At 40.7% G+C, this 22,617-nt stretch overlaps 1 protein-coding gene across 2 annotated transcripts in view; it reads right to left on the bottom strand.

Moving 5' to 3' along the window:
- Window positions 1–22,617, bottom strand: part of NAV3 (neuron navigator 3) — an 892,975-nt gene that overhangs the window by 591,696 nt on the left and 278,662 nt on the right. For both annotated transcript variants that reach the window (XM_060412470.1, XM_060412471.1), the window contains exon 3: window positions 20,067–20,459. In XM_060412470.1, the coding sequence (XP_060268453.1) occupies window positions 20,067–20,138 (72 nt within the window). In that variant the 5' untranslated portion in view covers window positions 20,139–20,459. The remainder of the gene's footprint in view (window positions 1–20,066; window positions 20,460–22,617) is intronic.

Here is a 22,617-nt window from a genome sequence, read left to right as displayed (position 1 = left end):
TTGATGTAAAAGGAGCTGGTGGTCAATGTAAATGACAAAATAACATTACAGGAAGCTTCCGAGATGGACATGCATAATACTTCAGAGGTAAAGAAACCAACAAGCCTAATGTGACATCATATATTTCACAAAGTAGTATGACTCCTTAGAGGAATGATTATTTTTTTCATTTTTATGTTTTCTCTTCCCCAGCAAGAGAGTTGCTGGAAATTATCTTAAAGTCATTGAAATTGATTTTTGTCTAAGGTTCAAGGGAGTTTTACTAGAAGCCCACTACCCGAAAAAAGAGAGTATAATCAAGCACATTGTGTTTGACAGTAGGAAAAAACGGTGGCTGATATCTAAGTGTAAATGCCTGTGGTGGCGAGACCCTGGAAACAGACGTGATCCAGCGTCCCTGATGTCAGCTGATATCTGGGAAGTGAATATATGTACAGACTCCAAAGTGAGGAACACGGAACAATGCAGCCTGGAGACCAGACTGGAAGAGAGAATGGAAGCCATATCACGCGAGGCCCCACGGGCTGTGTGAAGGAGTTCAGATTGTACTCTGAATGCACTGAAAAGCCACTAAAAGGCTTTACAATGGCAAGGAATAAATCTGGAGGCACAACATATTGGAAAAAAAAAACCCACTGTTAATACCCATGGATCCTCTTAGTGTCATCTCTTAGGCTGAACCCACTAGTATAGTACTTGATAATGGCTATGAAAGACATTTGATAAGTGGCAAGTGCTATAGAAATATTAAGGCATAGTTTTTAACATAATTTTATACATTTCTCTCAGAGCAATGTGGAAATCACTGCATCTGTTCATAATTATATAAAAAGATTTGACATCACGAAAAAGACTGACATTAATTACAAAATTCACACTGTTTCTAAAGTTTAACCCTAAACCCTTTCCCACTGTTAGAGATTACATATATATAAAAGGTGTTGTTTATCTGTTATTTGCAAACATTACCATTTGCCAATACTAGCAATTGCTAAAAGCCAAAGGCCTTTCTTACCAAGATAGCATGAGCTAAGACTTCTACCTTGCATTTAACATGGATGTTTCCTCAGGGAGTTTTTAAGGGTTTTGAAGGAGAACATCTAATTTTAATGAAAAATATAAAGTACAAAATTAACTATCAGCAGCAAAATGCAAGCAGGAAAATTTGGGTGGTTTCTATCACCTTCGCAAGAAGAGGTAGCCTTGAATGGGAACACTTAGATTAGTACCCTAAAGCTATTAGTGTTTATGAAAACACAGACATTAGGAAAATGTGATGCTTGTACCCAGAGCACCACTGTAAAATATTATTTTTAAAAAACAATGAAAAGAAAAACCTCAGAAAACAAGAAAAATATTATCAGAGTGGAAAATCAAAAGGGCCATTTATCTGGAACAGTATGCTCATCTTCATTTTGTATCAGACAAATCAAACATATGGCAAATTAGGTCCAAAGACAGGCACAAATCCATTTTATTTTTTAATATTCCCTCAAAAATGACGTGGCTGTGCCTGTAAATGGTCAGCAGTATTACCTCTGGGACAGGCCCTTCTTCCCACTTATTTCCACCAGGGCGAGCATTCATTCTGAATGTGAACGTGGTCCAACAGAACATGCTGCCTCGTGACAGGAGGGCAAGGCGGCTCTCATACCTACATGTACCCACATGTGTCCCTGGCACAGCCAGCGGACCTGATGGCCAAGTGTGTGGGTTATCTGGTGGCTGACGAGCCTGGCAAAACTGAGAAGCTGAGATGGAGCATGGCCCTACCTGTGTGGACTGATGATTTTTCTCCATGCAGCCCATCAAATTTAAACGTGACCTGTGTTCCTTACCATGTATTTTCCAACAACTAAATGAAGCTTCCTGATGTGATGTAATGAAATCTGTCACCTTTAATAAGCTAGAGAACCTTGAATCTGGGTCCCCAAATGTGACAAGTCTAATGTGACCAAACCAGGTTGAATGTCAACAAAGAACTGCACTTTCCCAAATCTGAATTCTCATTTTTCACACATTTTCAAACTCATTTAGGGAGTAGCTTTTGAAAAATATTTGCTCAAAGAACGTATATCACTCTCAGACTCATATGACGGAAAAGTTGAATAGAAAACTAGAAAGGCTTCTATAGATGTATATCCTTCAAAGAGATTTTAATAAACCATGAATAAATTAAATGGTTTTAAGAAAAAAGAGAAATTATTTGATACATAATTTTCATGCACACAGAAAACATGCTAAACATAGGTAGATAAGAATTTTGAATAAAATCACAGACCACTAAACAAAAAAGACAGATGCAGCCTCGTGAGTTCTCTGACCTTGGGCAAGTCCTTCATAAGAAGGGACATGAAGAATACCTGACCTTCAGCTCCACCGACATGCAAAGGCAGATACAAATGTGAGGAAAAGTGCTCTGTAACCCGCAGGCTGCTGCCCAAATATTGCGTGGAAGCCTAACCCCGTTTGCTATTCAAAAGGAAGTGGTGGGATATAAATGGATGAACTCATTAGTAATGCAGTTAACACCATAAAGTGTATTACTGTTACCTACCACAGGGCACTAGAAGGCACTCTATAAATACACGAAAATACACTGAATTCAGCCAAAATACTGTGCCATTTAAATCTGTGTAAATCCACAAATTGATAATTTCCACCTTCAAACAAAATATTATGCTAATATATATATCTATACATATAATACAACTAAGAGCAGCACTACTAGCCTCAATCAACTAATTCTGTTTCTGAGACAATCACTTTTCAAAATCTAATTAGGTAATTGGAAGGTAGCAGGTAATATGCAGAGCCCTCTGAATATACTGTGGAAAATTTGTAGGCAAGAACTGCATCCACTGGGCACTAATGAACTGTTTTACCATTATGCAAAAATATGCATAAGAAATAGCTTCTAAAAAGGCAATTTGATATTGCACATTTTAATGTACTTTAACCACTACACTGTCCAGTAAAATACGTTAAGGAGCATTTATAAAAGAGCATATTCTACCAAATATGACAAACTGATCAAAGGACATGATTCCAAAAATGATTAATAGGGATTTTTTTTTCTTTTATTGCATTAATCCTTAGAACTGACAACTCAGATTCAAACTGGAGCACAAGAATCGTGCTCTTTTACAAAACATACAAATCATGAAATATATATAACTTATTTTTAAGTCAAGGCAAAATCAATATATGTGATGGTGTCATAAAACAGATTTTTAAGAATGTCGTTAAAAACTGTGAGTGTATTTCCCATATATATCATGTAAAACACACTTATAGAGGATCCAAGGAGAACTGAAAAAAACTGCCTAATTCAGCTTAATAAAACTAGTAATAGCAGTCTCCTTTAACTCCTCCAAAATCCACTAAGCTCTCTGGATCCCCTAGTTACACTGGAGAGAAGGATCAAGCCTGGGAAAGTAAGGCAGAAAAACAGACTTTAAATACTGGATTGACCAAAAAGTTTGTTCATTTAAGAAATACGTTGTTTAATAAAAGTTCTTCATGAAAATGAAATATGTGTCCTTTATTTTACTTAAAACCAAATGAACTTTTTGGCCAACCTGATACACTGAAAGCAAGCATCACATTTTGTTAACATATTCCCCCACGCTGTTTCATGCATATTTTCAGACATATAAAAAAGTTGAAGTAATTTTACAGTAAACACTTATACACCTAACACTAGAGTCTACAATTAACAATTTCCTATGTCTCCTTTATCACACGTCTTTGTAACACACAATTTTTACATTCTCAGCCTCACTTTGGAAGTGACAGAGATAAAGAATGAATTACTTGATGTATTGACAATTTTCCCTATATTCAATAATTTTTGCCTCTCTTTGAAATAAAATCCATACTCATGTTCAGAATTTAAAAAGTAAAATTTTATTTAAAATGTACCATGTCTTAAAGGGCAATTGAGTATCTGTCAAACCACACCATGGCCGGAAAGTATTTTGGTTTATCAAATTCGTTATCCTAAGGGAAATAAAGACTCTGAACTTACAGATGTTTCTTCTGACCCGCTCTAGGGTTGAGCTCTAGTCACACGTGGTTGACCTTGATCCATATTTTAAAACAGGAAATACCCTGAGCACGACCTACGCTGTCTCTTCAGGAAACAGGCAGACTGAGCCCAGCCTGTCTTAACCACTGGACCACCAGGGAAATTCCTAATAAATGATTTCTGCAGCTGCTGCTGCTAAGTCGCTTCAGTCGTGTCCAACTCTGTGTGATCCCATAGACGGCAGCCCACCCGGCTTCCCCATCCCTGGGATTCTCCAGGCAAGAACACTGGAGTGGGTTGCCATCTCCTTCTCCAATGCATGAAAAGTGAAAGTGAAGTAGCTCAGTCCTGTTCGACTCTGTGCGACCCCATGGACTGCAGCCCACCAGGCTCCTCCGTCCGTAGGATCTGCCAGGCAAGAGTACTGGAGTGGGCTGCTGTTGCCTTCTCCGAATAAATGACTTCTAATTGGGAGATTTTTTAGTGAATGGGGTAAAGGCAGGAGATGGAAAGAGGTACTAGCAGAAACTTCAGGAACTGCTTGAAACATTCCAGTCGCAAAAGGCCTCAACAATGGAGTGACAGCGGGAGGAGGCAGGAGCAGTGCTGTGAGTGGTCACCTGCCAGCTGGGAGCACACAAGTCAGGGCCAGCCACAGCATGCAGGTGCTGATTTATCATGTCTGAGCGTGGACTCGAGATGTCTGTGTGTGCACTGGATGTGCTCTTGGGTTGTGTGTGTGTGTATGTGTGTTCAGTCATGTCTGACTGTTTGCAACCTCATGGGCTATAGCCCGCCAGGCTCCTCTGTCCATGGGATGTTCCAGGCAAGAATACTGGAGTGGGTTGCCATTCCCTCCTCTAGGGGACCTTCCCGAACCAGGATCAAACCTCTATCCCTTGTGTCTCCTGCATTGACAGGCGGATTCTTTACCACTGGCACCACCTGGGAAGCCACACACTTGGAACAGCCAAGAATAAAATACATCTGAATAAAAAAGATGATAGAAGAATTCGTGAGAAAAATTAAATTTCAAGCATTTGCATGAACTTAGAGCTGAACGCTAGCCCGGAACTCTGCTATAAAATGACCTAGTTTAAGTTTCCCCAGGACAGACCAGAAAGACTCAAAAGCAAGTTTTGGATTTGGCTGATGATTCCAGGAAATACTAGGAGGGAAGTCAGGATGGGAGATGAGAACCAGAAGACAGAAAATAAAGGGCATCTTATCACAACAGTAGGTAACCAGAGCTCAATTCCACTGAGGGCCTCTCAGACAAGGTTTCCAGGGCAGGGCTTCTCCAATCCCCTCAGGCTCCAGCATATGCTGATTCTGAAGACTTAGCCTGATATCTGAGACCTGCATTCCTTACATGCTTCCAGACTAGAAAGATGCTGCTGCTGCTCTTCAGAACACTTTGAAGAACAAAGATGCTGATACTTCATTCTCATTCAAATTTTCAAAATTTGCATCCAAAATTGACAGAATTTCTCCTGCCCACTGCTTTCATCACCTATCATTAAATCTGCTTCATCTCCTGCAACTCGTATCCCAGGCACTGCACTGTCAGTCTTTCCCAGCCCCTTTACAAACACAGCCTAAACCAGAAACTAACAATGATCTGACTGACCACTGAAGGCATGTCACGAAATATTTAGCATTTGCTTAAAAACGTAGGCATTTACTTATTGCTGTGGTAAGTCACTGTGAACCTATGAACTGTACCCCGCCAGGCTCCTCTATTCTTGGGATTCTCCAGAATACTGGAGTGGATTGCCATGCCCTTCTCCAGGGGATCTCCACAACCCAGGGATGGGATGCAGTGTCATACGTCTACCCTGCTGTCCTTTACCACTAGCACAACCCGGGCCGCTCCAAAGGTATTTATATATACTAGGCATCAGTTCAGTTCAGTTCAGTCGCTCAGTCGTGTCCAATTCTTTGCGACCCCGTGAATTATAGCACACCAGGCCTCCCTGTCCATCACCAGCTCCCAGAGTTCACTCAAACTCACGTCCATCGAGTCGGTGATGCCATCCAACCATCTCATCCTCTGTCATCCCCTTCTCCTCCTGCCTTCAATCTTTCCCAGCATCAGGGTCTTCTCCAATGAGTCAGTTCTCTGCATCAGGTGGCCAAAGTATCAGAGTTTCAGCTTTAACATCAGTCCTTCCAATGAATATTCAGGACTGATTTCCTTTAGGATGGACTGGGTAGATATCCTTGCAGTCCAAGGGACTCTCAAGAGTCTTCTCCAACACCACAGTTCAAAAGCATCAATTCTTCCATGCTCAGCTTTCTTTATAGTCCAACTCTCACATCCATACATGACTACTGGAAAAACCATAGCTTTGACTACATGGACCTTTATCAGGAAAGTAATGCCTCTGTTTTTTAACATGCTGTCTAGGTTGGTCATAGCTTTTCTTCCAAGGAATAAGTGTCTTTTAATTTCATGGATCAAGTCACCCTCTGCAGTGCTTTTGGAGCCAAAAAAAGCTGTTTTCATTTCCATCTATTTGCCATGAAGTGATGGAACCAGATGTCATGATCTTAGTTTTATGAATGTTGAGTTTTAAGCCAACTTCTGCCCTCTCCTCTTTTATTTACTTTCATCAAGAGGCTCTTTAGTTCTTCTTTGCTTTCTGCCCTAAGGGTGGTGTCATCTGCATATCTGAGGTTATTGATATTTCTCCTGAATCTTGATACCAGCTTGAGCTTCATCCAGCCCAGCATTTCACATCATGTACTCTGCATATAAATTAAATAAACAGGCTGACAATATACAGCCTTGATAGATTCTTTTCTGAATTTGGAACCAGTATATTGTTCAATGTGCAGTTCTGACTATTGCTTCTTGACCTGCACACAGATTTCTCAGGAGGCAGGTCAGGTGGTCTGGTATTCCCATCTCTTGAAGAATTTTCCATAGTGTGTTGTGATCCACACAGTCAAAGGCTTTGGCGTAGTCAATAAAGCAGAAGTAGAGGTTTTTCTGGAACTCGCTTGCTTTTTGGATGATCCAGTGGATGTTGCCAATTTGATCTCTGGTTCCTCTGCCTTTTCTAAATCCAGCTTGAACATCTGGAAGTTCAGAGTTCACATACTGCTGAAGCCTGGCTTAAAAGAATTTTAAGTATTACTTTGCTAGCATGTGAGATGAGTCCAATTGTGCTGTAGTTTGAACATTCTTTGGCATTGCCTTTCTTTGGGATTGGAATGAAAACTGACCTTTTCCAGTCCTGTGGCCACTGCTGAGTTTTCCAAGTTTGCTGACATATTGAGTGCAGTACATTCACAGCATCTTTTAGGATTTGAAATAGCTCAACTGGAATTCCATCACCTCCACTAGCTTTGTTCATAGTGATGCTTCATAAGGCCCCCTTGACTTTGCATTCCAGGATGTCTGGTGATCACACCATCATGGTTATCTGGGTCATGAAGATCTTTTTTGTATAGTTCTTCTGGGTATTCTTGCCACCACTTCTTAATTTATAATTCAAGTACCATATATTTCAGACTGGTCTGTTTATCTATATGCAGATTATATGGTCATTATATTTTCTGATATTTTAAACCCAGCAATCAGGAAAAAGAATATGGTTTAGCTTAGAAAATAAGCAATAGTCCCAAGAAGCATGGTATACAGTGTTTACTTTTACCTATTTCCAGCTCTTTCCATTATCCCAAGTCTGTTTATAGGGCAAATGCATGTTGCCAGAAGCAAAAAGGCCAGTGGCCATACAAGCTTTCGGAAGTCCACTTCAGGAACATGAATGTCATGATAAAGGAAGTTTTAAAGGAAATTCTATGCAATTCAAATACAAGTTCAGATTGAAAAGAGACATTTCTAGAATCACTTCTGAGCAGAAAAGAACTCACCTTATCTAATTCATCCTTAGAGAACTCCAGGTCAAATGGCTGAGAGACAGCTGTTTTTAGCAATGGCAAGCCACTCCAGTACTCTTGCCTGGAAAACCCCATGGATGGAGGAGCCTGGTGGGCTGCAGTCCACGGGGTCGCAAAGAGTTGGACACGACTTCACTTTCACACATTGCAGAAGGAAATGACAACCTACTCCGGTGTTCTTGCCTGGAGAATCCCAGGGATGGGGAAGCCTGGTGGGCTGCCATCTATGGGGTCGCACAGAGTCAGACACGACTGAAGCAACTTAGTAGCAGCAGCAGCAGCATTAAAGACAGTGGGGCAGAAGAAGAAATTAGGGGCAGTCCTAACTGGCATCATAACGTGTCACAATGCCAGTACTAGCTTTTTGTGAACTTGATATGCATATTTGTATCTACACATGTATTCCAGATTTATATAATCAGTTCAGTTCAGCCGCTCAGTCATGTCCGACTCTTTGCAAGCCTATGAATCGCAGCATGCCAGGCCTCCCTGTCCATCACCAACTCCCGGAGTTCACTCAGACTCACATCCATTGAGTCCGTGATGCCATCCAGCCATCTCATCCTCGGTCGTCCCCTTCTCCTCCTGCCCCCAATCCCTCCCAGCATCAGAGTCTTTTCCAATGAGTCAACTCTTCACATGAGGTGGCCAAAGTACTGGAGTTTCAGCTTTAGCATCATTCCTTCCAAAGAAATCCCAGGGCTGATCTCATTCAGAATGGACTGGTTGCCAAACATGTTCATGTTTGGGAACGCATGTAAGAATTAAAGATTTTAAAATTAAAAAATAATAATAATAATAAAATAAAAATTAAAAAATTAAAAAAAAAAAAAAAAAGAATGGACTGGTTGGATCTCCTTGCAGTCCAATGGATTCTCAAGAGTCTTCTCCAACACCACAGTTCAAAAGCATCAATTCTTCGGCGCTCAGCCTGCTTCACAGTCCAACTCTCACATCCATACATGACCACTGGAAAAACCATAGCCTTGACTAGACGGACCTTAGTCGGCAAAGTAATGTCTCTGCTTTTGAATATACTATCTAGGTTGGTTATAACTTTTCTTCCAACGAGTAAGCGTCTTTTAATTTATTGGCTGCAATCACCATCTGCAGTGATTTTGGAGCCCAAAAAAATTAAGTCTGACACTGTTTCCACTGTTTCCCCATCTATTTCCCATGAAGTGATGGGACCAGATGCCATGATCTTCATTTTCTGAATGTTGAGCTTTAAGCAAACTTTTTCACTCTCCTCTTTCACTTTCATCAAGAGGCTTTTTAGCTCCTCTTCACTTTCTGCCATAAGGGTGGTGTCATCTGCATATCTGAGGTTCTTGATATTTCTCCCGGCAATCTTGATTCCAGCTTTGTTTCTTCCAGTCCAGCGTTTCTCATGATGTACTCTGCATAGAAGTTAAATAAGCAGGGTGACAATATATAGCCCTGACATACTCCTTTTCCTATTTGGAACCAGTCTGTTGTTCCATGTCCAGTTCTAACCGTTGCTTCCTGACCTGCATACAGATTTCTTAAGAGCCAGGTTAGGTGGTCTGGTATTCCCAACTCTTTTAGAATTTTCCACAGTTTATTGTGATCCACACAGTCAAAGGCTTTGGCATAGTCAATAAAGCAGAAATAGATGTTTTTCTGGAACTCTCTTGCTTTTCCCATGATCCAGCGGATGTTGGCAATCTGATCTCTGGTTCCTCTGCCTTTTCTAAAACCAGCTTGAACATAGGGAGTTCACGGTTCACGTATTGCTGAAGCCTGGCTTGGAGAATTTTGAGCATTAATTTACTAGCATGTGAGATGAGTGCAATTGTGCAGTAGTTTGAGCATTCTTTTGCATTGCCTTTCTTTGGAATTGGAATGAAAACTGACCTTTTCCAGTCCTGTGGCCACTGCTGAGTTTTCCAAATTTGCTGGCATATTGAGTGCAGCACTTTCACAGCATCATCTTTCAGGATTTGAAATAGCTCAACTAGAATGCCATCACTTCCACTAGCTTTGTTCGTAGTGATGCTTTCTAAGGCCCACTTGACTTCACATTCCAAGATGTCTGGCTCTAGATGAGTGAGCACACCATTATGATTATCTGGGCCTTCAAGATCTTTTTGTACAGTTCTTCTGTGTATTCTTGCCACCTCTTCTTAATATTTTCTGCCTCTGTTAGGTCCATACCATTTCTTTCCTTTATCGAGCCCATCTTTGCATGAAATGTTCCCTTGGTATCTCTAATTTTCTTGAAGAGATCTCTAGTCTTTCCCATTCTGTTGTTTTCCTCTATTTCTTTGCATTGATCGCTGAAGGCGGCTTTCTTATCTCTCCTTGCTATTCTTTGGAACTCTGCATTCAGATGCTTTTATCTTTCCTTTTCTCCTTTGCTTTTCACCTCTCTTCTCTTCACAGCTGTTTGTAAGGCCTCCCCAGACAGCCATTTTGCTTTTTTGCATTTCTTTTCCATGGGGATGGTCTTGATCCCTGTCTCCTGTATGGAACCTCATTCCATAGTTCATCAGGCACTCTATCAGATCTAGGCCCTTAAATCTATTTCTCACTTCCACTGTATAATCATAAGGGATTTTATTTAGGTCATACCTGAATGGTCTAGCGGTTTTCCCTACTTTCTTCAATTTGAGTCTGAATTTGGTAATAAGGAGTTCATGATCTGAGCCACAGTCAGCTCCTGGTCTTGTTTTTGTTGACTGTATAGAGCTTCTCCATCTTTGGCTGCATAAAATATAATCAATCTGATTTTGCTTGATGTACAGTTTTCCCTTGAACAATACAAAGGTTAGGGGCATTAATCCTCTTGCAGTCAAAAATCCACCTATAATTTTCTACTTGTTCTTTTCAGCCAAGGTTCTGAGTCTCTGGATTCAACCAACCATGGACTGTGTCCTGCAGTACATATTCTTTGGGAAAAAAAAAGTCTGCAGGTAAGCAGACCCACAGAGTTCAAACCAAGTGTTAATAAAAGGCCAGCAATATTTCAAAAATTAAAAATTTGAGTAACCCATAATGGGATAACTGGTCATTTTTGTTGAAACCCTCGATAATGCATTCATATTAGCACTCATGCTTCAGAACTTGATGATTAACAAATGATGTGGTGGTGCTTCAGAAACCTCATCCTCCCGCACAGTCCTTTTAACAAATATCACACACACTAACATAAAAGAAGTCAGGCAGATTTAGAAATATAAAGCACCATGAAATGAGTCTAACCTTGAAGAAATCAAAGAATGAAGAGCTGAATCTATCCTAAGCCTCTCTTCTATGGTGATTTGTCTTCATATTTTATCTTAAGAAGACAGACTTTTAATCGGTTTCTAACATAAACAATTTCAAGTAGTCTTCAACACCTGTGAGAATAATCCCAGTATATTTCTGTCCTCCTGCACGACGGTGTTTTACATCACTGCAAGAAAATGCAACAAAGGTAGTCTAAATTTAAAATCTCAGCACACTAAATAAATAGTAAAGAGTATGCTAGTTTTAAATTGATAAAGCAGTTTTTACTCTCTAAAGCAGTGGCAACCATAAGTGGGCAACATTTTTCAATAAAATTATTAGAGCAGCCTAACACAGTCATATTCAGATGCACACCTGGGTCACACCTCTGCATGATGTCAACAGGAAAGAAAAAAAAAAAGAACACAACTAGCCCATGGGCCAAGACAATGACGAAGAGCTCAGTGTCATTTACAGATGATGCTTCCTCTAACCCACTACTTAAACTTGATTTTAATTCCACAGCATTACAGGGGCTACCCTTGAAATAACAGGCTTGTTCCAACCGACTCATTAGAAAAGACCCTGATGCTGGGAAAGACTGAAAGCGGGAGGAGAAGGAGACGACAAAGAATGAGATGGTTGGATGGCATCACCGACTCAATGGAGATGAGTCTGAGTAAACTCCAGGAGATGGTGAAGGACAGGGAAGCCTGGCATGCTGTGGTCCACGTGGTCACAAAGAGCTGGACACTACTGAGTGACTGAACAACAATCAGCCTATTCTTTTCTATTCATAAATACAATCATTTCTCTCATTTCCCATGATTTTCCACATCTCACACTCATTCACTACTGAAATAACTGTCATCTCTTAGAAAGACACAATGTGTTGGGATTTATCTTGAGTTTTCTGGATTGCACTGTGGATGCCGAACGTGTAAAAGACATGATTTTAAAAGTGACAAACCGAGATGGCACCCATCTTGGACATGTCCATAAACGTAAGCACCTCCACGTAAATGCAATAACACTGCTCATTCCGTTCTGCTTTAGAGAATAGAGAAACAAAATAACTCCAACAGGTCATTCTCTGTTTATTGTATGTCACTGCCACAATGTCAAAATGTGTATCCTGCTACCTTTTTCAACAGTACCTAGTAAATCACTGACTATGACAAAGAGTTTGGTTTAATACACAAGATATTTGCAGAGCAAAAATGCAGTGTCCCAGGGCTCTCTGGTCAGCAAACTTCTACAATGAGTCTGACAGCAAAATCATCCAAGCTGTGCTTTTGAGTTCAAGGTCACAAGTAATTATATAGAAGTGACATTTGTACCTATAGGGCTTACACTGTTCTGGGAGCTTTTGCAGAAATAATTCCGCAAAGCAATACAATTAGTGGAAAGTAATATACCAGCTTCACAGGCATCAATGAGCAAACACGGGTCAGAAGGTAAAGTTTCCCAAAAGAAATACCTCATTACGGGCATCCAGAAGTTTTGCAATGCCATCATAATTCTGCCATCTGGGACATTCCAGAAGTCGAATGCCAAGAGGAGGATTATGTGCCAATATTAACTGAAAGTTCTACTGATGATAATCATAGGAATCCAAAAAGACAATGGAATCCCACCTAGTCCTACACTAATCCAAGGTGATCTGAAATTCTCAGATGTATTCTCAGTTCCTATAAGATCCACATTTCTGGCTTATCCATAATGAAGAGCACTTCAGTATAGGATTTGCAGACATAACTTTCTAACTTTCAAGTATGTTTTCCTCTGTTCAGAGTTAGTGAGATGATGAGGTACTATTTAAAAGAAGCCCAAGAATTCACACACACATACACACACTTTTGAACTATTAGTTCTGAATAATAGTGTGTGCATGTATGTATTTGCTGCTGCTGCTGCTGCTAAGTCACTTCAGTCATGTCCAACTCTGTGCAACCCCATGGACTGCAGCCTACCAGGCTCCTCCATCCATGGGATTTTCCAGGCAAGAGTACTGGAGTGGGTTGCCATTGCCTTCTCCGATGTATGTGTATATATAAGTGCGTATATATATACTTGAGAACTGAGCATGATGTTTATAGGACCAACTATCTTAAAGAGGTAAAAAACAGTTTTTATGTTTGCATGAAGGTACATTCTTAATAAATGATAAAGGACCAAGCATGTGCCAGGTTTACAGTAAAGTGAAAGTGAAGTCACTCAGTCATGTCCGACTCTTTGTGAACCCATACACTACACAGTCCATGGAATTCTCTAGCCCAGAATACTGGAGTGGGTAGCCCAGCCCTTCTCCAGAAGATCTTCCCAACCCAGGAATCGAACCAGGGTCTCCTGCATTATAGACAGATTCTTCAACAACTGAACTATCACGGAAGTCCCAGGTATATAGTAAGTACTCCACAAATGATCTCTGATATTTACCTACTCATTGCAATAAAATAGACATACTCACAAACTCTGTTTCAGTACTCTAAAAGTTTCTACTGGGAAGCAGAGAATAAGTACAAATCCACACATTTTAAATTAAGAACAAAAGTTAGTGAGCTATCTAAGGTAAGAACAAAAGCTAGTGAGCTATTTATTCACTAAACAAGAAATTGGTTGTTCGGAGTTCAAAATAAAAACCTAGACTCAAGCCAGTTCAACGCATCCTGCTTTGAAGGTCTACCATGTGTCAGACTGTGAAAAGCACATTTTCCAGTAATGCCAAAAAAAAGTTTCACCACTGGATTTTCAAGTTGTAAGTTAGAATTAATGAATTTTATTCCACTTCTGTGAAACATTGCTCCTGTTTAATGAATTCATCTCAAAGGACTACAAACACTTAGAGTAGTTACATGAATGATCGTATAATCTCTGCTGGCAATTGTGTGGTGTCAGAGCTATGTCCAGAGCTTAATCTATGAAGATTTATGATGCAACATTTCATTTGTCTCCTTAATACAAACTCACAAAACTGTTGTTAGAATAGGTATTCCTGCTGACATGTAACAGATTTCATCTTATGTACTAACCAATCAACACCTGAGTTCCTGACTTATTCACTGCAAATGCCTGCTCCAATTGGGCAGTCTTAGAACCCTGTTTTCCATCTTGATACTGCTTAATGAAAATGTTCATCCCTCCCACATCTCCGAAGGTAAGGCAATAAGGATTCTCTTACAACACAACACCAAGCTGTTCTTTTATGTTGTTTTCCACAAAATCATGGATCCCCATAGTTTGTCCAAATTCTATTACTATTCTCTATGTGCTAAACAGTCCTCTGTGAATTGGCCCGGGCAACTAAGTATGACTACAGACCGCTGTTTAAAGTTCCACTCAAGAAATTTTCAAATTATTTTTAAAATACATCCCACTGCAATTCCTCCCATTCTTTGGTCTGTACTCCCTTCCGTATTTGCAAAAATCTCTTTTACTCAGGAAATGAAAGAATAACACATGCAGCAGTACTTTGTTTGCCTGCGAGAAAAGCAGGGCTGCTATCAGAAATCAGAACTCTGCAGCATTAACTGCTTACCTAACCCACTTTCCATGGGTAGAGTCTTCTCTCGTGTTGTTGGAAGAGGGTGTTTGGTATGACCAGTGTGTTCTCTTGGCAAAACTCTATTAGCCTTTGACCTGCTCTGTTTTATACTCCAAGGCCAAATGTGCCTGTTATTGTAGCTCTTGACTTCCTACTTTTATTTTCCAGTCCCCTATAATGAACACCCCATCTTTTTCGGGTGTTAGTTCTATGAGGTCTTGTAAGTCTTCATAGAACCGTTCAATTTTAGCTTCTTCAGCATTACTGGTGGGGGCACAGGCTTGGATTACTGTCAATATCCAATAACCTGGAATATTGAATGGTTTGCCTTGGAAACGAACAGAGATCATTCTGTCATTTTTGAGACTGCAACCAAGTACTGCAGTTTGGACTCTTTGGTTGACTATGACAGCTACACCATTTCTTCTAAGGAATTCTTGCCCACAGGAACAGATACAATGTGGAGGTAATGAAGATAATGGCGACCTCCTTCCAAAGCTGCCATGCGTGCACTACTGCACTCAGTACATCCGACCCTGCAGCAGGCCCCCGCCGACCCACGCCTCCGCCAGAGACTCCTGGACACTCACGGGCATGTCTGGGTCAGTCTCTTGTGGGGTCACTGCTCCTTTCTCCAGGGTCCTGGCGTGCACAAGCTTTTGTTTGCGCCCTCCAAGAGTCTGTTTCCCAGTCCTGTGTAGCTCTGGCAGCTCTATGGTGGGTTAATGGTGACCTCCTCCGAGAGGGCTTATGCCATAGCCAGGCCTGCTGCACCCAGAGCCCCTGCAACAGGCCACTGCTGACCCATACAGCCACAGGGGACACTCAGACCCAGTTCTGGCTCAGTCTCTGTTGGTTGGGTGTGAATTTTGTGCCGTTCCCAGGTCTGAACAGCTCAGGTGACCAGGTGCTTGGTGAACGCAGTGTCCCAGGTGGACTGTGCATCTTAATCACCTTCCCAGTCCCAGCTGCCCAGTTTCCCAGTACCCCGAGAAAGCACTGTCTCAGGTGGGCCATCTGTCTTCTCTGGGGAGCTGATCTCAGGCCGTGACCCTCCTAGCAGATGTCAACTGTCCAGGCTCCCAGGAAGACTTGGTTACCAACTGGGAGCCTGCTCTCAGTTTGGTGGAGGAGGCCATCTCTGGGGCTAGGACTGCAGTAGCCCCTTGCCTTCCAGTTCTGGCTGTCACAAGCCTGTCTCTCCGCCTCTGGGATTTGACTGTGACTCAGATCATGAATTTCTTATTGCCAAATTCAGACTTAAATTGAAGAAAGTAAGGAAAACCACTAGACCATTCAGGTATGACCTAAATCAAATCCCTTACGATTATACAGTAGAAGTGACAGATAGACTCAAGGGATTAGATCTGATAGAGTGTCTGAAGAACTATGGACAGAGGTTTATGACATTGTACAGGAGGCAGTGAGCAAGACCATCCCCAAGAAAATGAAAGGCAAAATGGTTGTCTGATGAGGCCTTACAAATAGATAAGAAAAGAAGAGAAGCAAAAGGCAAGAGAGAAAAGGAAAGGTATGCCCATTTGAATGGAGAGTTCCAAAGAACAGCAAGGAGAGATAAGAAAGTCTTCCTCAGCGATCAATGGAAAGAAATAGAGGAAAACAAAAGAATGGGGAAAACTAGAGATCTCTTCAAGAAAATTAGAGATACCAAGCAAGGGAACATTTCATGCAAAGATGAGCACAATAAAAGAAAGAAACGGTGTGGACCTAACAGAAGCAGAAGATATTAAGAAGAGGTGGCAAGAATACACAGAAGAACTGTACAAAACAGATCTTCATGACCCAGATAAGCATGACAGTGTGATCACTCACCTAGAGCCAGACATCCTGGAATGTGAAGTCAAGTGGGCCTTAGAAAGCATCACTAGGAACAAAGCTAGTGGAGGTGATGGCATTCCAGTTGAGCTATTTCAAATCCTAAAAGATGATGCTATGAAACTGCTGCACTCAATATGTCAGCAAACTTGGAAAACTCAGCAGTGGCCACAGGACTGGAAAAGGTCAGTTTTCATTCCAGTCCCAAAGAAAGCTCAAACTATGCACAATTGCACTCATCTCACACGCTAGGAAAGTAATACTCAAAATTCTCCAAGCCAGGATTCAGCTGTATGTGAACTGTGAACTTCCAGATGTTCAAGCTGGTTTTAGAAAAGGCAGAGGAACCAGAGATCAAATTGGCAACATCCACTGGATCATCCAAAAAGCAAGCAAGTTCCAGAAAAACATCTACTTTTGCTTTATTGACTATGCCAAAGCCTTTGACTGTGTGGATCACAACACACTATGGAAAATTCTGAGAGAGATGGGAATACCAGACCACCTGACCTGCCTCTTGAGAAATCTGTATGCAGGTCAAGAAGCAACATTTTGAACTGCACATGGAACAACAGACTGGTTCCAAATTGGGAAAGGAGCACATCAAGGCTGTATACTGTCACCCTGTTTATTTAACTTATAGGCAGAGTACATCATGCGAAATACCAGGCTGGATGAAGCACAAGCTGGAATCAAGATTTCTCGGAGAAATATCAATAACCACAGATACGCAGATGACACCACCCTTCTGGCAGCAAATGAAGAAGAACTAAACAGCTTCTTGAGGAAACTGAAAGAGGAGAAGGAAAATGATGGCTTAATACCCAACATTCAGAAAACTAAGATAGATCATGGGATCTGGTCCCATCACTTCATGGCAAATAAATGGGGAAACAATGAAAACAGTGAGAGACTTTATTTGGGGGGGCTCCAAAATCACTGCAGATGGTGACTTCAGCTATGAAATTAAAAGACACTTGCTCCTTGGAAGAATAGCTATGATCAACCTAGACAGCATATTAAAAAGCAGATACATTATTTTACCAACAAAAGTCCATCTAGTCAAAGCTATGGTTGTTCCAGTAGTCATGTATGGATGTGAGAGTTGGACTGTAAAGAAAGCTGAGTACCAAAGAATTGATGCTTTTGAACTGTGGTGGTGGAGAAGACTCAAGAGTCCCTTGGACAGCAAGGAGATCCAACCAGTCTATCCTAAAGGAAATCAGTCCTGAATATTTATTGGAAGGACTGATGCTGAAGCTGAAACTCCAATCCTTTGGCCACCTCATGCAAAGAACAGACTCACTGAAAAAGACCCTGATGGTGGGAAAGATTGAAGGTAGGAGGAGAAGGGGACGGCAGAGGATGAGATGGTTAGATGGCATTACTGACATAATCGACATGAGTTTGAGCAAGCTCCAGGAGCTGGTGATGGACAGGGAAGCCTGGCGTGCTGCAGTCCACGGGTCACAAAGAGTTGGACACGACTAAGTGACTGAAGTGAACTGAATTCATTTTCCTCTAGTCAGATGAAAAATAATTCAAAACCTAAAACTTGAGACTTATGTTTTATTTGAGCAGACAAAACTGAAGACTTAAGCCCAGGACACACCCTCTCAGATAGCTCTAAGTGACTGTTTCAAAAAGCTATGGGAGGAGTCAGAATATGAAGGAGTTTTTGCAACAAAGACCAGGTAGTCAGGATATTGGAAGATTATCATTAATTAAAGAAAACTAAATACTGAAGTTAAGGAATTTAGTGCCTTTCTAAATATATAGGAGGAGGCAAGAGTCTTGGCTCACTGGAATCATTCCTTTGATATGCACCTCAGCTATCTGGGGCCAGCATCCTGGGCTTTTTCATCCTGAGGGTACACACATCTCCTCAGGGTACACACCGTACCTGAGTCTGTTCAGGTACACACCATCTGCTGTAGTGGCAGAGGGTTGACAGCTGCAACACCCTTGGTCTATTGACATGGCAGGCAGTAGTTGTCATTCACATTCCTCACTGGTCCGATACAGTCGGCAAAATTTTATCATCAGTGTGAAAGACATTTTTAGAAATGTGGACAGAGGAAACAGATTAAGTGGTTCCTTAGTAGTTAAGAATTTGAAGAGCATGCTTTAGACAGAAACTTACCTTGCCAACTTTTTCAGATTAACACCCTTACTGCTAAAGAGCAAGGGGAAAAAAAATGATGACCATTTAAAACACAAACAGCATTCTTGGCAACACACTTGTTTGTGCAGGAATTTATATCCACAATGAATTGAAAACAGATTCCAGCCATTTTGGACTTTACAATACTTAGTGTTTTCCAAGACTTACTTATACTGAAGGTAGTCTTCATGGAGGACCCAAACTGGGCATAAATAATCCATCCATTTCTGCCCAAACTGCTGCAAAAAGGATCCCTGTAGCCCCCATTGTAGTGGCAGTGGTCACAAAATCAGAACAAATTCATAAGCTATTGACTCTTCTTGGCTTCTTCTAAATTTCTTACCTCTAAAACTGTGAAAGAGCTAGTTGCATTCTGGGAGTACAAAGTGCGTAGTAAATAATTTCCAAGACAGATGTAAAAACAAACCTTAATCGTGTCCCTGAAATCCAGCTCTAACTAAACATCTTTCTGTTATCTCGCTATTCCTTGCTTTTGTGCCTTAGCCCCTGGGTTCCCACAAGCCTCTCTATACTAATGGATTCAATGAAAGGCACCACAAAAGAGAACGCATTTCATTAAGAGTAGGCTTCCTCTCCCGGGGACCATCCCTGACCCTTCTGCTAAGTGCTCTCTAGATGGTTCCCACAACAGTACAACAGTTTAGCAGGTAAGAGTTTCTCAAAAGGTAGAAAAATGAGGTTGAAATGCAGCCCTCAGGATCAATTCCCAGCTTCCCTCTCAGAAGCTCTCTAAGCCCATTTAAAAAATATATATTAGCTCAGTCCTTTCTTGATATTTTCCGTTAGTTGCTTGGACATCACACATCAAGAGGCAAACCATAGCTCACAGTTGGCTCATGACTCTCTCTCTAGGCTAGGTGGAAAACTAAGAGGTTGATGTGCCCCGAGGACATGAAACCAGAGAATTTCAAATGCCAACTAAGCCTTCGAAGAGTTAACAGCAGCAAAGCACTTGTTCTCCTGTAGAACTCTGTCTTGCTCCGTTACTCCAGAGATGCCCCACAACTCTCACTTCATCTGGATCTGAGAAAACTGTTCATATGCAGTCAAACCAGCATGTTACTATGAACAGAATCAAGTCAGGGGTGAGCAAACATAGTAGAATCCTTTACAAACCCATTGGATGGATGAATTCAGAAGACTTTAGAAACTAAACCACTAGCTGATAATGAAATCCAGGCCCAGAGCAACACTTGGCTACATGGCAGGATTAATTTTCATGAAATAGCATGCTATTTCTCAGAGCACATTCATTTTCAACTTACAGTCTTCTGTGTAAGCAAAAAAAAAAAAAAAAAGTGACCAAGCAAAAGGAAATGTATCTGTATTACCTTTTTCTGATCTTCTAGCTTGTGACTCACTGGGTTCTTCCCATGTCTGCTCATCTCTGAAGATAAATCCATCACATTAGGTTCTTGCCCTTCACAATAGAATATCTTCAAAAAAGCAGCAAGCTAATCCAAGATGCAATCACTAGGAAAACACTTCCCATCACGCACCATCTCTGAATTTCATCAGCTCCAAGGAATGATGAAAAAATCCATTGATTGAATGGAAAAAGTGGATTTTGTAACTGACTCCTCGGACTTTCCAAATCAACATATCGTTTTTAAATGCAGACTTCTCAAAAGCAAAATATTCATCCAGGAATTTTAACTGCAACTGCTATCTTTTTCTTTCTTCAGAGTTTTCCATTTTAATAAATAATTACAGTTCTTGTAAGCCTATAATAAAAAAAGAGGCACACAGTTAATTCTAGTAGCCCACCATTTATTTATAGTACAATTAATGAAAAAAATTTATCTGAAATGTCCAATTTAGAAAAAAACTGTAGGCATGGATTATATTTCACATAATAGGAATGGGAATAAACGACATTATTCTTTAACCCTAGGGCCTTTAAAACACCAATTATAATACCCAAACCAAAATAGAATATTAAAACCAGGGATTGACAAGGATTGAAGCAAAAAAAAAAATCAACCTAGAAAACACACACATTCACCAAATGTGTACAGGCTTTATGGTCCCACTCATTAATTTCAGCATTCACAGAGCTACAATCTAGAAAAGAGCCTGATAGACATTATACAAGACTGACACTTTTCATAAACAACTTTATTTAAACCTCCAAATGAATCTATAAAATGGATATTATTATTCCATTTTACAAAGAGGAGGTTGAGAGGGTAAGTAAATTTTGTAAGTCTAGTTAAATAAGTGTAACGGGACTAGAATTTCAATTCAGATACCTTTGAATCCAAAACACACTCTTTGTCCCAGACACAGTCGTCTCAGTTCACAGTATGTATTTTATTGTCCACAAGGATACCACAAATGAGTTCATTAAGTGCCTTGTCAGATGATGAACACACAAGGCCCTCTCCTTATAATCCAGCGGTTTCCAAACCCAGCCACAAAAGTGAATCAACTGGTAATAATCTTAATCACATAGATTCTTGGGGTCCACCCTACCCTGCCAGTTCAGGAGCTACAGGGTAGTGCTCACAAACACGCTGGCTTTTATTGTTTTTCCATCTTTTCTAAACCCTTCTGATGCAAGAAAACCACTGAAGAGTTGAAACCTCCCTCTAATGCAGCGCACTTTCCAAACTTTTTTCTGCATTTTGGAATTATTTGGGAAGCTTCAGAAGCAACTGATTCTTGTGTCTCATCCCCAGAGACTGTGATTTAACTAGTCTGAGATATAGCCTGAGTCTTGGAACCACTGCTCTAATATATAAATTCCATTTACACAATTGACAAGCCACTGCAAGAATACATCGAACAGGAGGAAACTTAGTGTCTCAGGACGCAGCTCTTTCCAGACTGGGGTAGTTCCAGGCTTCAGATTGTTCTTCCTAATTTGGAAACGAAGTCTGCATTCCTGAATGTGTCTGTACATTGTAATTATTCATATCCTTGTAGTCCTCAATGTACACAATATCTTTTAAATTTCCCCTTTCATCTGACAGTTCTTTAAGTATCACTTTAGCAGGGTTAACTATGCCTTGTGCCTGCAACCGTTCCTCACCGCCCCAGTTATTTACTTAAAAGGCTTTACTTTTGACATGACCCATAAACTGTTCGATCCAGAAATGAGCACAAGAGTCGAACATGGTATGTTGCCTTTAAGAACTCACCTCCAGGTACCACTAAACATGCCAAGCCAAGCATAAAATATATGATAAAGTAGACAGATAATGTTTGAAAAATCGGCTCCTGGACTGTTTCCTGACTAGTCCTTCTTTGGCCAACCCTTGCTCATTCTACACCTCCTCTGCTCTGCAGCAGAGGTATTTTTACTAAATACAATGTACAAAGTTTCTGTCCTGTGTGAACCTTATCAGCAAAGGAAACTGCACAGGCAAGGATCTGGACATGGGAGAAAACATAGCCTATCTGAGAAATTCAAAGAAATTCAATGAGAAGCCACTGACATTTTTAAAGAAAAAATGTAACAAAAAAGAATATATATATTTTTACTTTTAAAAATCCATCTAACTAAAGTATGGAAAATAGGTGGGAAAGAACAAAACTTGTGGCAGAGAAACTTTATAGGGATCATTAGAACAATCAAAGAAATAGCATTCTGAACAAGTGTAGTAGCTGACAGATGGGAAAAGATGACCCGACTGAGTGCTACGGTGCGCAGGTGGAGTCGACAGAGCTGGTAACTGCTTGGACGGGAGAATGGATGTGTGAACATCCGTGAGCATCATCCATGTGTGAACATCATCATGAGAACACATGATGATATCACTATCTAAGAGAGCAAACCCCATAAGAGAAGCACTTTGGACACAGGGAAGATCACAGAATTTGTAAAGCAAACCAAAGATGCTTACTGAAGCCCTAATTACAAGCCAATCTCATTGGTGG

The sequence above is a fragment of the Ovis aries genome, chromosome 3 (genome assembly GCF_016772045.2).
Source record: "Ovis aries strain OAR_USU_Benz2616 breed Rambouillet chromosome 3, ARS-UI_Ramb_v3.0, whole genome shotgun sequence".
Classification (NCBI taxonomy): domain Eukaryota; kingdom Metazoa; phylum Chordata; class Mammalia; order Artiodactyla; family Bovidae; genus Ovis; species Ovis aries.
This window is presented reverse-complemented; position numbering and strand designations above follow the sequence as displayed.